This window comes from Diorhabda sublineata, chromosome X (assembly GCF_026230105.1).
Source record: "Diorhabda sublineata isolate icDioSubl1.1 chromosome X, icDioSubl1.1, whole genome shotgun sequence".
NCBI classification, from domain to species: Eukaryota; Metazoa; Arthropoda; class Insecta; order Coleoptera; family Chrysomelidae; genus Diorhabda; species Diorhabda sublineata.
Window position 1 is genome coordinate 12473590 of NC_079485.1, and position 15412 is coordinate 12489001.

Genomic DNA, 15412 nt, shown 5'->3' on the forward strand with positions numbered 1-15412 from the left:
ATTCTTCTTGATTTATGTAGGTATAACCAAAGGATCCGTATATTCATATTAGCATCGTTAATATATTTATGGTTTATAATTATTTCCTTAATCTTCAAGTGGCGTCAAAGTGATATATAGATTGGAAATATCTATTCTAACATTGTTTTCGATTTGAATTTGCCTTTTCCCTTTTAACACTTACTACTTGCAAGGGGTTATCTTTGTGAACAATTTGACGTTCTTTCCACTTCCATAATTTGTTGTTTTAATTGTTGATAGTGTTCAACTTGTTGGCTTTGTATCATTGAAACTGTTCCTGATTTGGTGGATAATACCTATCTTGGTTGACTACCCAATTGCCGTGATGGATTTGTGGTATCTGTACACTTGTTAGATAAAACTGCGTTAAATTTGGAGACGGTAGTGTTTGCTGAATGGTGTTAGGAAATCCTGGTCTATTTTCCATTGGGAATATATTTGTTTTTGGTACTATAATATTTCAATGTTTTTGAATCACCTTGTATATCACTTGGTATTAGTTAAACAAATTAGTACAATATTTTAAAAGAAGTTATCTTCTGGTTGATAAGCCGAAATGGAACCGAAATCACACTGGAATTTCAATAACCAGTGGACACGCCTTTTGAATATGACCTTCTTATACGAGGGTGACATAATTCACGTGACTTTTCTCACTTTTAATTCGTATTATAAAAACCAACAACAAAAAAAATAGATAGATAAATAAGGTGTTAAATTTAAAATGACGTAGAGAACAAGTAAGTATAATTTAAAAATGTTTGTTAGTATCCTCGTGTTTATGTTATTGTGTTATAAATTTATTGTATATCAATCATTTTTCAATAAAAATTGATTGATTCCATTTCAAAGTTTGCTCTCCGATCGAAACAGATTTTTTCAGAGCTTTCATACATAAATGGTACCTACAAATCTTATTAATAAATGGAAAATACTGAATATACAACTTTTCAAAACTTTATTATAAAATCCTAGAGGAGGTACTGAACATATTAAGAAACAATAATAACATAAAAACTTCAGTCTTTGAACAGATTCATGTTAAGAACTGTTTTGGAAAATGATTAATCAACCATTGTGATCCATTCACTTTCAAGAGCTGTAGATGCAGTGAAACGGAGCGCCGGATCTGGTTCTATAAGACTTTCCAAAAATCCAGCAAAAGGAATAGCATCTACCCTCTTCCACTTATACTTTTCTACCAGAACATCTTCAATTTTCCATATTCTTAACAATTTCTTATCTACGCCACATAACTGACCTTAAAATGATAACCAAATATTAACTATATAAAAATCAAGTTTAAACACTGCGTAAAGCCGAAAAACATCTCCAATAGCTCACAATTGCAAGGAGATTGGTATAATTGTTAAGTTATTTTGATCTAGTTGGATTTGCTAGTTGGTCCGTGTTATTATAGATTCGCCAGCAAATGCCCACGTATATCAATAGTCGTCGCAATATTAGCCGGGAAAGTTCTTTTGTCCTTCGGTGAACGGAAGCGAGTATGGCACCAGAAGTCGCCTTCTGATGCGTTTATAATTATAGGAACAAAATAACAACGCTGCCTGATGTTCTGAATCGATTCAATAAGATCTAATCGGTCTACATATTATACCGCTCTCCTTGCATTGCATTGTGAGCCATTGAGGTTTGTGCCTACTTAAGTTGGAACCATTTTTGATAAAACAATCTAAAAAGTTGAAATCAGATATTAATCTTTTAGAGTCGTATTTGAAAAAAGATGAATTTTCGATTTTGAAGATCAATAATGACTATCTGTCTCAACTGCTACAAAGAATATTTAGTACTTAAACAAACACACATATTAAAAAATTTCGTATAAAGCTCACAAAATTGATATCTTGTGTCGAAATTTCAAGTTTCCGACCATTTGTATATATCTCATAGCAGAAACCGTGAAAATCTAGCAACTTTGGTTGGGTATTTTTGCGATTGATAATAAATATTTTATCGATTGATGGCCCAACTTACAATGTAATCCATGAGAGGAAAGCAGCATAAATATTAATTTTGGTGGAAATATTTAGGGGAGGGTTTGATAATAGCGTGCGGTTGATAATACCGCGCCCCAGTGTAACTACATAACTATCTAGAAAAACTCTGACTGTGTATGCATCACATGATCGCCCTTGCGACCGAGTAACCCCGCCCCGCGCGGCAGTGGCCCACGGTTGTACGTCTGTAGAGAACTTTTGCACACATTTCTTATAATTTTTCTGTGACTGACGTATCCAGGTATGTACTTCTTTTTGTGGTCTAAATTATGTTGTAATGTATTTTGTAGTGTAATTTGGTGTTATTTAAAGTAGATATGAGTTTTAGGGCTAAAATTTTGTTTGTAAAATTCTGTTCTGATGGCAAAACAAAATGGGGTAGGCTGACAATGCCGCGCTAAGAGCGCGGTATTGTCAAACGGGGCGTGGTATTATCAATTTCATATTATAGGTACCTATTTTTTCTTTTACAGATGGCTGAAAGTGCACCAAAAAGAGAAAAAGGGTCATGGGATCCACTTCAAATGCAAGCTGCTATAGAATCTGTAGAGAGTGGGAGAAAAATAAAGGAAGTAGCAAGATCATTTATGCTTCCGGAATCTCTTCAATTAAAGATAGGTTAAAAATAGGATAATACTATGACCCTCCACTTGGCGAAATGGCAACATTTTCAAAAGAAGATGAAAATGAGTTAGCTGGCCATATTATTAAGTTGGCTAAAACATTTTTTGGAATCTCATAGCAACAGCTATGCAAATTGGCTTATGAGTTCGCGGTTGCAAAAAATATTAAACACATTTTTCAACAGAGAAGGGCATGGCTGGTAAGTGTTGGGTGTATGTGTTCCTGAAAAGAAATCCTGAGATCTCTTTACGACTTCCGGAGCCAACAAGCATGAATAGAGTGTTGGGTTTTAATAAATCTGAAATTGCATTGTTTTCTCGCAATTTAGGAGAAATGACAGAGAAGAATACTTATCCAGCAAAACGAATATTTAATGTTGATGAAACAGGTATTATAACTGTTCAAAGACCTGGAAAAATTTATGCACCTAAAGGAATTAAGCAAGTTGGCAAAATTACAAGCGGAGAACGTGGGCGAAATGTTATAGTTGCCTGTTTCATGAATGCATCGGGAACTTCATTCATCCCACCCATGTTTATATGCCAAAGAATCAAACAAAGTCTCAAGATTGAAGGGCCTATTGGAGCAGAATATGATTGTTCAAAGTCTGGGTGGATCACCGAAGAACTTTTTGAGAAATGGCTTCGTCACTTTGCCACTGCAACATCTGAAAACCCCACTCTACTAATTCTTGATAATCATGCTAGTCACTTGTCACTGAAGGCTTATCAATTTTGGCAGGAAAACGGGATCCATATGGTATCTTTGCCCTCGCACACGTCCCATAGGACGCAGCCGATGCATGTCACTTTCTACGGTCCATTGAAGACAGCTTATCATAAAGAGTGTGACTTATATATGAAAAACTATCCATATAAAAAAATTACTCATGATGTTTTGGCTTCAATATTTAACAAAGCTTATTTGAGAGTAGCTTCAATGGACAAGGCGGTAAAATGTTTCGCGACTGGCATTCATCCCATAAACCCCAACGTGTTTGATGATGATTTTATATCAGAACCAATTGTTGAATACTTAACTACTTGAAACGAAAATTCATTCAACAATGACATAGCAACGGAAGCACTCTCTACACATATTGCAAATGAAACCGAACCTGTTGCCAGTACTTCGCGTAGTAACATTTTAGAGATATTGAGCCCAGTGCCTCGAAAAATTCAGAAAATTAAAAGACGTTCAAAGAAACAACACTCTCAAAAGGACAGCTAGAAGATAAGGAGAGAAAGAGAAGATTAAAAGAAGAAAAAAAAGGTAGAGGAAAATATGTTAAAGAAAAAGCTTTAGCAAAAGGAAAATCTGTGAAAAGAAGAGTGTTAATTTCTATCAGTGAAGAAAGCAGCGGGGATATTCCCCTTGCACAATTATGTAATGACGACGATGAAGATGAGATAAGCTCAAACAAAGAAAATGAGAATACTAATGACATATGTAAATTATGTGGTGAATTCGCACGTAATAATGAAGTCTGGTTTCGTTGCTGCTCTTGTTCAACCTGAATCCACAAAGAATGCAGTGGGAAAGAAACGGGAGCGACTTCTGTTAAGATTAATGTTGAGATTCTGTTAAGATAAGCACTACACCTAGTTATGTACAATGGCTGTGAATTATGCCTAAATAAATGTTGATTGACCTATCTATCGCCTATTATTTTGAATGCACGGTATTATCAAACCAGTTTGATAATGCCGCGCTCTCATAAATTTAATTTTTTTCCTTTATTCCTTTATTTTTATATAGGTGTATTTAAAATTGATTGCCAGGTAACCTCTTATAATAAAATTTTAGCTCGAGTTGATCTGATATGTACTAGTTGAAAATTATAGCCATATGCTCTTAAAGGCGCGGTATTATCCAACCCTCTCCTGAACTAAATTCAGTTTTAGAATAATTTACAAGATCAGCTTTACAATCAAGTTTTATGAGAATCGTAGTAAAACCTTTATCTTACCATTTATAAAGTATTGACGAGCATGCGTTCCATTTTCAGTTATATACTGTGGTATACTACCTAGAGTTTCCCAAATTAGACATAAATGATCTAAGTTTGCTGATGGCTCCCTATCACCTTTTGGACTGAATAGCATTTCTCCAGTAGCCATTTCAAATCCCATACAACCCACAGACCAGATATCAGCTGGAAAACTATATCCGGCACCAAGTATTACTTCTAGAGCTCTATACTGACGTGTCTGAATCTCTGAGGAGAAATGATGTTCCTAAAACATTGTTCAACGTAATTTTCAATTAGTAATTGAATGCATTCAATATTTCACGTACTTTGAAGACAAAGTCTTACCTCCCAACATGCATTTCCCAAATCAGCAATTTTAATTTCGATGTTTGGGCTGACCCACATTGGTGCATTAAGTCGTGGTTCGGCGTGCCTTCTTCTAAAATCTGGCAGCTCACCTAAAAATTTATCATAAGGGTACGATTGTCCTCTCTGCTCTTCAAATTTAGATAGAATATTTTCGTCAGAATCCTTCAAGCTTTTGTCTCTATCTATCCAACAATCTGCAGCAACTGAAAACAGTAGGTATATTTCAAGACATATACTGAAAATTTGACGTTTCGACTACTTTCAGTCAAAATACCATAAATATAAGAAGAATTATCACTAAAACTAACTAAAAAAGAGATGGACAAGAAAAATGAAGACCTTGCCAACTGAATATTATAAAAAAGAATTAATTGAAGAGGCACAACATCCACCTCCATTACATGATATTAGTACATTTTCCGATTTCCGTAAAAATCATAGAATTAATCCTTATAGTAATTTTGTTACTAGTATGTCTGACAACTGAATTAAACATTGAAATCAAAGTTTTATAATATAATACGTAAATAATTTGTATGCAAATGTTACTTTTTGCTGTTTGAATCATTCTATATTCAATAGAAACGCACGCCAATCTTGAACTATGCTATTCAATAATTAATAAAGTAGCACTAAACTAACCATATGATCGAGGCATATCAATTCCAAGCTCGGAAAATTTTTCTGTTTTTCCTATAATACTTTTTATATAATTTTCATCCACTTTAATCAGTATATTTTCGGGCTTAATATCTGTATGAATTATCCGGCAAGCATCGTGAAGGTATGTCAAGCCTTTTAATACCTAAAACAGGATCGTAATATGTTGAAATTGTAAATAATAATTCACATTGAGAATAACTGTTCAAGAATTTAGTAAAAATTATTAATTATTTTGCCACGGCAATGTATACACCAGAATTATAAGGATACGCAAACCAAAATATCTTTTGTATATAAGCTATTGATACGATAAGATTTTCGTTAAATGTCCAAATTCATCTACTCTCACTTGTTGCACTAGAAAAACTACAAGCAGATTCACTCATAGTTTGAGAGTCACTGTAATTAAATTTGTTCACAGAGTTTCTCAATTTATCTCAAGTATTTTCTTGGATTGTACATAGAATCTTAAACCAAAGAGAAAAAAATCCCATTTGCTAATAGGATTTTATGCGCAGACACGCTGAACAAAAACTCAACGAAGGAAGTTGATTCCTGAAGAATTTTTTACTAAGTAAGTAAATGATTTTGGAAGAAACCTACTCTTAAAACGATAAAATAAATTTTGACAGATAATATTTATGTATTTTCTGTTTCATTGATCTATTACAGGTAATTTTCAACTTAGTACCTAATGATAACCTTGCAAGAGCAAGTATAACCATGCCTTTTGACATATTAAGATGCAGCAACATGAATACCATCCACATTTCTGAAATTAAAATTATTGTAACATTTAATTTTATTCACTACAAATTAAATTGAATCTATATTAATTACATATTCTATTAAAGTTAAGCTCCAGATATTTAATTGGGAGCAACCAGTTTGACATGAAACTCAAAGAGAATGAAGGAGGAGTCCAAATATCTATTTTCCAATTTTAAACAAGAGTATCTTACCTGTGTAATAATTCTTTTAACGCCACTTAAGTGAATTCCTCTAAAATCAGATTGTATTAATAGATGTAGTAATGAGGGCCCCATAATTTCCATAGAAATGGCAGTGTGTACTCCATTAACACTCAATAATTTGAACGTATCCACCATTTGGACAATATGTTTATAGCCTATATGTGAAGGGTCGATCAATTTTGTATCTCTCAGTAGTTTTATTTCATCTTGAGCCACTACAGTAAACATTTGTGCGCTTTTGCAAATTTTCAGGGCAACGTAATTAGGCCCACTAAGACATAAGTAAATATTAATAAAGTGTATTCCAACTCTAGGATGGATAAGGGTCAGTACATTATTTTTTTAAATAACTTTCAAGTTGTGCTTAGACCAGAAACAGCAAAGATGTAATTACAGGATCCTGTATTGAAAAATTATAACCAGGGTGTGATATGAGAAGAGTGTAGAACAGCAGTTCCCCCTTCTAGTGACATACAAGATTTTTTTCCTATACAATGAATATAAGCTGACTATTGAGGGAATATATCAATATGTACACTCAAGAATAACCATAGTAGAGAAAAATTTCAAGTGTGTTAGTATTCTCTCGAGTTCAAAACCATTTTTACAGACACGCAAAAACCTAATAGTAAGATTGTAACAAAAGTTTATGATTGATGAATAATAGGAAAATACCCGAACCCAAAAGTGACTTTGATGAGACTATTGTTAATTGATTGAGATTCTAAATTATGGCAGTTTACTTGAACAAAACTCTTTTTAATTGGTTCAAAAGTTCAAGTTACTTATTTCTTCCATAATTGCATCCAGTTAAAATAATATAGAGGTATAATGGAAGTTCACATTGATTCTAAAGGCATTAGTTCATGCCATATTGCAATCAAAGGTGGTTAAAATATCAGCATTAGCGTTATAAAAATAATTGAAAAAATAATAACAGAACAATATGTATTTTATAGTAGATGAGTAGATTACGTGTAACATTAATTTCCATTAATTATCGACCGATATAGGATATTTTTGAAAATCTTCGCATCGAATACCTAAATATTTTGTATAGAAGGATGGTTCGATAAGTACTTAGCCTACACAAACAAATTTATATATAATACACTTGACCGAGCTATGCTCCAACTTATTTAACCCGTTTGAATAATACGTTTTCTTGAGGTCTGCGCCAAGTACCCCTTTCTGGCGCAGTATCTTACCATTCGACACAAATTTCTGCTCGGCGACATTTTCAAGTTTGGAAACAAAAAGAAGTCGCACGAAGCTAAATCTGGATAATATGCTAGATAGTGTAGCAGTTCATAGCCAAAGTGGACCAATTTAGCAGTGCTTCGGGTATAGGTGTGAGCCGGTGTATCATCATGCTGCCAAATGCGTTTTTCCTCCAATTAAGCGTGGAATCGGCCCAATAAGTAGGCGTAGTCTAGTCCAGCTACTTATCGGACTACCTTCGTATATTTAAAAGATAGTAGTAAACTGGAGCAATATTTCCTACTGAACGAACTATTACCTTAGTGAAGGATCGTCCTCGATATTTTATTATCGAATATTGAAATATATTTGTTAGAAAAGTGAAGTAATTAATAATATATACTTACTCATTTGATAAATTCTGGCACAACCAAACTGTTGAAAAATGTCCCCAACCAAGTTTTCTACAAACTTTGTATTGTCCTTTGAGAATGTCTCCAATACTAATAGGCATGTATCCACCAGTATTGTAGTCTTTTTCATCCTCTTGACTTTCTCGATTTTCGATATAACGAATTTTTTGTATATCATCTAAATCTAGAAGACTCGTGTCTTTAGAAGGCGATCTAAAAATAATACTTAAGTATTTTATAAACGGTAAAAGATTATGATTAACAGCCTGTATGGGCGCAGTGAATTTTTTTTATATTTATGGTATTAAATGTATTTCAACATTAAAGTAACAGAGTAACAAACAGTGAATTTTTAGGTATTAAGGATTTTTAACAGCTGGATCTTATCAGTTAGAATCTATATGTCCTCATTCAAGATATTCATTGCTCAACTAGGCCTTCAGAGTTTATTTTATTAATTTCGACGACTTCTGTAATGGAGACCAAGGGCCAAGGTTGTTAACCAAAGAGATGGACCGATAACATATTAAAGCCATATGATGATTAATGCATTCCAGTTACTTTGAGAAAAAGAAGTAACTATGATTTGAAGCCCTTAGGAAATACTTGTATTAAGTAATGAATAGATTTTGCGAAATGTGTGGAGTCAAAAGTTGTCTCAAATTCTGTATGAATAAAGTATGCTCCATTTTTTAAATATTTCGCTAGTATTGTCCTCGTTCAATCTTATTTAGTTCTTTAATTTGTCAAAGGCAGACAAAAATTGAAAAATTCTCAAGATGCTTGGATGCAGGGGTGAAACTGAACTAAATAACTAACTAAATAACAGTGTTAAAAATGTCTAATGCGTGAAAAAGTTTGTTAATAATTCTTCAAATCTTTAACTCACTTACAGTTTCATAATAAATAATGAATGACAACGTCCTGAAGGTTTCCAAAGAACTTGTTGCGGAAGAATAACTTTTATATTAGTCTCTGATTTAACATTTACTTCAGTAATTTTTCTTCTCCGAAATTTTTCTTTGCGGTTTAAACAGAGCCATAATATTATCAAAGGTGTTACAACATGTAGAAATAGAATAAATTTTAATACTTCCGTAGTTTTATCACAATTTAACAAATAAATAAAAAAATCGTCATGCGACACAATTGATTCATTTGGAAAACAAATTTGTACCGAATTATTTGAATACATATCGGTCATTTTAACGGGAGTTAATACTGAGATTTGGAGGTTATATGAATTTTTTTGTGAGAACACACAACTTTATTTTTAAGAAATAGTTTTGAACAAGACGAAGTTTTTCAATTAAATTGAATATCTGAAATCTTTCACTCATGATTTAAATTTTTTGATCAAAATAGTTGATATAAACATTCGTATTCATTGTATCACTAAAAATTCACTTAAATTGTCTCACGCAAAATACATTTTACTTAAATTTTTGTAATTGTTCTTGAATACGATTTAGATAAACTAGCACCGTTGCACAACTCGCCAAAATCTACGGTCAGTTAAAAATAACTCAGGCTAGATAGTTTCAGCATTGGAGCGCGAAATTTTATTTGAAATATAAGCCACTTTTCTTATGCGACAATTTACGCAATTGAAAAACTGATTGGAATACCTCATATGTTTGGCAAACTCAGGTGTTTATTTTTTATTATATAGACTTTAATACAGGATGGCACGTATGATAGCTACGAATTTATAAAACATTGGAATCTAAGTTAGTTTTTCATATATCGTATTGCTATTTTGGAATAACAAAATTAATCCAGTAATTGGTAATGGTGAATGTTCTCGGTTTTATGAAACTATCTAATATAAAGGGAAATTTGACAAGCGCTATGTTGTACATACATACAAAATTCCTGATATATCTCTGAATTTTTTATTATCTATTCTTAGGTTCCGATTGTAATTGTTAGGATTATTTGTTAAGGAGTATATCAGTTATGTTAAAAAATGTAAATTTTGTTTCATATTTTATATCAGAAATTGTTATAAATTAAATTTATGTTGAAATATATTAAAATTTGTGGAGGGACAACAATAATCTCACATTTAAGACTAAATGTGGCATTTAAAAGGATAGAATAAAAGGGTCGTTGTTTTCAACAATCCTCAGAATCTCAGAACGATATCTAATTTTTTACACATTTGTTTAGCGCATCAGTATGTGGAAAGTAAAGCAATATTTGTATATGTATTTGTATGTATTTACAATGCGGAACTGTTAGATTGTCTATCAAACTATTAAAAAGGCGGTTAGTGCTTGTTCATAAAAAATGTTTAAACTTTTTATAACATTTTAAATACACGTCTCAGTTAATTGAAACTCTTGAAATGTTTAGTAAATAACTGATAAATCCACTCCCATGGTTCATTCAACTAATTCCTAACGTTAGTTTATTAGCAAAATTCAACAAACAAAATACATTACCAACTTATTTTAAAAATATGTTTAAATTTGAGCAGTATAAGATCCTTAGCAGCATTATATGCCATTCCTTAGAAACCGAACCCTATACTATGTAAATATATACCAAAAATTGTTAATAATAATAGACTCTCTTAGTTCCGTCAACTATTCATCAACCGCAAACCATGGTATCAACAGCTCTCTAAATTCAGCAATTGGCATCTAGGGAAATAGAGAAACTGACTAACTTGCACATGAAATAACTCATTAAGTGTAAAATAAGAGGTACATGACGTGATTTTTTATTGTAAGATGAAAGATGAAAGGTGCGGCGAAATCTAAATTCATCCAAATTACGTTAAATTAAAAGTACATTGAAACCTTGGTCAAAACCTGGAGAGAGCAATGCATGTTGTGATTGACACAGCCAGTTCATAATAATCTTAGAAGTACCTATATTACATAACATAAGCACGTTCAGCGTATGAATTATATAATAACCATCGTAAATACCAAACTTTCCTTGAAAAAAAGGATAAAATTTTACGAAATCCAAAATAAGATCTTTTAAATGGCGAAGTGACAGTTTTGTTAATATATGTTTATTATTTTGAAAATGTGTTTGGTAGCTTCTATTTTTTATGCATAGCTTCAAAATTAATTCAAAACATTTGTAGTATCGTGACAATAAGCAGAAATTTCACATTCGGTGAATTATTTTTAAGCATACTCTTGAATTCACGTGTCTCTTGGAATTTTGCCTACATTTTATTTTTTACACACACGCACACACAAATATATATATATATATATATATATATATATATATATATATATATATATATATAACAACACATTTTATTGATTAATTCTATTCATTAATTTTCACTCTGTATTTTGTCTTATCTTTAGGTAATAAGCAATGCAGAGACACTGATTGATTTGATTATATATTCGATATTTTGAATCACAGACAATGAAACACTTGGACTTCTAGGACTGACCAATGTACTTCTTGTTAGAATTTAAACAAGGAATTTCATAAACTATGTTAGTTAATTTATTGGTTGGTAGTAAATATTCAAATATTCAACATCATTTATAATGACCTAGCCTGATCTCACCTATAACAATTTGATGTAATTGAAAATCTAGCTAATTAAAATTAACAACGATAGCAACCAGAATCATTAACTTAATATTTTAATCAAGCTTCAATTTCAATATTGATTTTTGAATTTGTTTAATTAATATTTTCATTATATATGTATATATATATATATATATATATATATATATATATATATATATTCAATTTGTTAATATAAGTATTATTCAATAGTTAATAATTAAAATAATAAATTAAAAAAAATTCATATTATTGGAACAATGACTCTAAACTTCAGTTAACCAAATCAGAGCAATTGAACTTCGATCGAATGGTCTAGGCTAGACTAACCTGAATAACGAAGTTTTAAGTTAAATATAAACTGTAATCTCAGAATCCCCACTCTATATAGACATTAGTGCACAGAGAAGTAGTATAATCACGGAGTGAAAAAAGGAAGGAAAGCGAATTCGGAAAGAGATGGATATCCAAGAGAACTTGGAAAAGTTTTATTGTAATGATAGTTGGAAAGTTATGCGATGAATGTAATTGGGGTCTATGGTGTAGAGACAAAGAACGATACAGTGGAAATAACTTCCTCAATGTACAGCCATAGAAGAAAACATGCAAGAAGGAAATAATAGATATACTGTTTGGAAAAAATAAGGCAGCTGAAAGTAAGACAAAAAAGTCTCAACTGGAATTAGACAGCAAGTTACAATATTCTATATGATATTAGATTGAATAAAATGAAGTCTTAACTATTTGTGAACAAAGTTGAGTTAACCGGAAGAAAGTAAAGGAATACATTTATTTGAAAACGACGGTAAAAAATAAAGTACAAGAGAAGGCATAAAGGCTACAAAATAACACAAAATGATATGTGTAAAACCATTGAAATTTCACAATGGATAAAAAGAGAAATCCATGACTTATATGGAAAACAATATATGTAGTAGAAAATGTCAAAAAAGAAAGAATGTAATGGTTAGATTTACAAAATATATGAAAAGTACAGACAAATTTATGGGGAGAAAAAAAGAGAAGGCCATGGAGGGAAAAGATGTAACATTGAAGAAAGAAACATCACAAACTGGAAAATACAGCCTGGGGCGTAAATGAACTAGCCTAGTGTAAAACCTAAGTGATATTGAAATAAGTTAAAACTATCCCTTTTGTTAAAATTATGTACTTACATTGTCTAAATTCAGGTTGTATTTCCTTTATCTGGCAATACTTTTAATTCAACTTTTTCACTATTTTTACTTATTTAATCTCTGTAATCACAAAAATATGGAATATACATAACGAAATTGAAATAATAGTAGAACTAATAGGCAATCGTAACGTATTTCAATACACTCGGAATGTTTTCATATTTATATTAAAATATTTAACATCTAATTTTCACTTCGATTTCGAATAATATTTCCCATTTTTCAGATACATATATCAGATATCACACATACAGCATGAAGTTCGTAAATTCTTCAATAATATAAAATTTGAATATACTTACAGGGAAGGAAATTCTCGAAAAGAAAAGTTATTTCGAGATCCAGGTGGCGACAAAGACAGTGAAAGAAAATCAGTACGGTCTTTGTAATTAAATTTGTATTTGAATCGTCCTGTTACTTCAGACCCGTGGTGAGAGGAGGCCGAATTTCCTATCGGAGACTTAGATGTATACATCCAAAGCATTTCCTGACTTTCCTCTTCATAGTGTTTTTTCGGATGGAAAGTTTCGAGCGATGACCTATATCTTTCATTTTCGAAATAACTTTTTTGTAATGAAGATCTTCGACAATAACTGTCAAAAGACACAGACTGTTGGTCCAAAAAGGATGTTTTAGGCTTGAAGTTGTGAATGGTGTCGAAATACTGTTCTCTACTGTTTGATCTATCAAAATTGAGGGAAGTCTTGGGTTTTTGTTGCAAATTTGGTGCCTCTGGAGCCAGAATGGTGAATGTTTGGACCACAAGTTAAGAGGAAAGCGTTCGGTAAACACGGCACTACGTTGGGTTTCTTCGGCTAGGGCCGTTGGAATATTAAACATGGTATTTGTGAATATTTTCGTGATATGTATCGGTGCGCGACATCAGAAAATGTTTGCGCCCAGACTTTTATCAACCTATTTCTAGTTGAAAGCAAAGCGCATGTGCGCTTATGGATTTCATCAATATAGTTCGCCAGAACAGGGACGCGCAATTGTAAATTTTTTCGAGGGTGGAAGAATAAGTAATTCATTAATTGTATTTTTATACGTAAGCGGGCTACAATATATAAAAATAAATTATTAGATAAGGTCAGGCAATATGTTTAATTAAAATAGTTTCGATATAAAAATGAACTATTGTTAAAAAATTACATAAATTCATTTTTTGACGCAGCTAATATTAAAGCACATTTCTATATATGGGAAAGTTTTATTATATTGCTTTATCTAACCAACTCGATTGAAGGGTGACTAAATTTAGAGATATTGTTCTAAACTGTTTTCTGCTGTTCTACTGTTGTAGTTGTTTGCCTCACTCCACGTTTTTTCCGAAGAAACTGCTATAATATTCATGATGATGATGTATAGTTGTTTTTGAGAATGATACACAGGTATGGAATTATCTTAATACAATTCGGGAAAATTCTGTCATTCCGACGATGATATAAGATACAGTTAGGGAAATTCCAAATAAGGGTACTACTAGTCGTTATTCTATTTATGCCAGTTATTGAAATGAAATAAATTCAAGTTTTTGAACATAAAAAAATACTTTACCACAACCACTACAATAAATAGGTATGTTAACATTGATGTTCCATATTTTAGGTAATTGTTTTGGCAAACCTAAGCCAGAAATCATTAAGAAATAAGCTGATCTGCAGCAAACATTTCAGTGAAAATATTAGTCAATCTAAAAGATTGCCTACTACTGCTGTACCATTCCGCTACAAAAATGATGATGCTTCAGTGAATCGGATAGGGAAAATTTGGATGAACAAATAATCCAATTGAATGTTTCCTCACATCCACAAACATATTCAAATAGTGATTTTATTGCTCCGATTTATTCCAGAAACATTGATATGACAGATAATTCTATCAGTAACCATGAAGATGAAGAGTGGTTGAAAGAGTTACAGAACCTTCCATCTTGTTCTATGGGAATTGGAGGTAGGAAGCAGTCATTGCAAGAAGAAAATGAACGGTTGAGAAAGGAACTAACCAATGCTAGGAAAAAGTCAATAACCTGAATACTCAATTGCGAGCTACAGAAAAAAAGGATTATGAAAAGGCAACTCTCTTCGAACGTTTTGTATGGAGAAGGAACTCTCACGAATTTTACGAAATCTCTTGTGAATATGCAATTACGACATAAGATGAAATCCCCATAGTTACTATCTGAAAACAAAACTCCCCTTTCATTATTTTATAAAGGACCTAAGGCATACAGATATTTGCGACAAAAAGGGTTTATGTTGCCAGCAATATCAACAGTGAAATCATGGGTTGCCAATTTCCATTGCAAAAATATAATCCTCTGCTTGTTATGTTATTAAATTTGTATTTGAACTGCTCAAACAACTTCCTACTCGTTGTTCGAATCGCATCTTCACTATGGTTTGCC

At 32.0% G+C, this 15412-nt stretch overlaps 1 protein-coding gene across 3 annotated transcripts; it reads right to left on the reverse strand.

Annotated features, from left to right (window-relative positions):
- Positions 1-960: 960 nt before the first annotated feature.
- Positions 961-14031, reverse strand: LOC130451394 (SRSF protein kinase 2-like). 3 transcript variants are annotated; one of them, XM_056790381.1, is made up of 8 exons: positions 13308-13433; positions 9148-10902; positions 8249-8467; positions 6630-6912; positions 5647-5809; positions 4981-5207; positions 4633-4900; positions 961-1282 (listed from the first exon to the last, which is right to left on the reverse strand). In XM_056790381.1, exons 2-8 carry the CDS (start codon positions 9456-9458, stop codon positions 1086-1088), a joined length of 1668 nt encoding a protein of 555 aa, XP_056646359.1. In that variant the 5' UTR covers positions 9459-10902; positions 13308-13433; the 3' UTR covers positions 961-1085. The 3 variants fall into 3 exon arrangements, with proteins under 3 accessions (XP_056646359.1, XP_056646360.1, XP_056646361.1); XM_056790382.1 differs by lacking the exon at positions 9148-10902 and having other exon boundaries at positions 8249-8479; positions 13308-14031; XM_056790383.1 differs by lacking the exon at positions 9148-10902 and having other exon boundaries at positions 13308-14030.
- Between the last annotated feature and the right edge of the window lie 1381 nt (positions 14032-15412).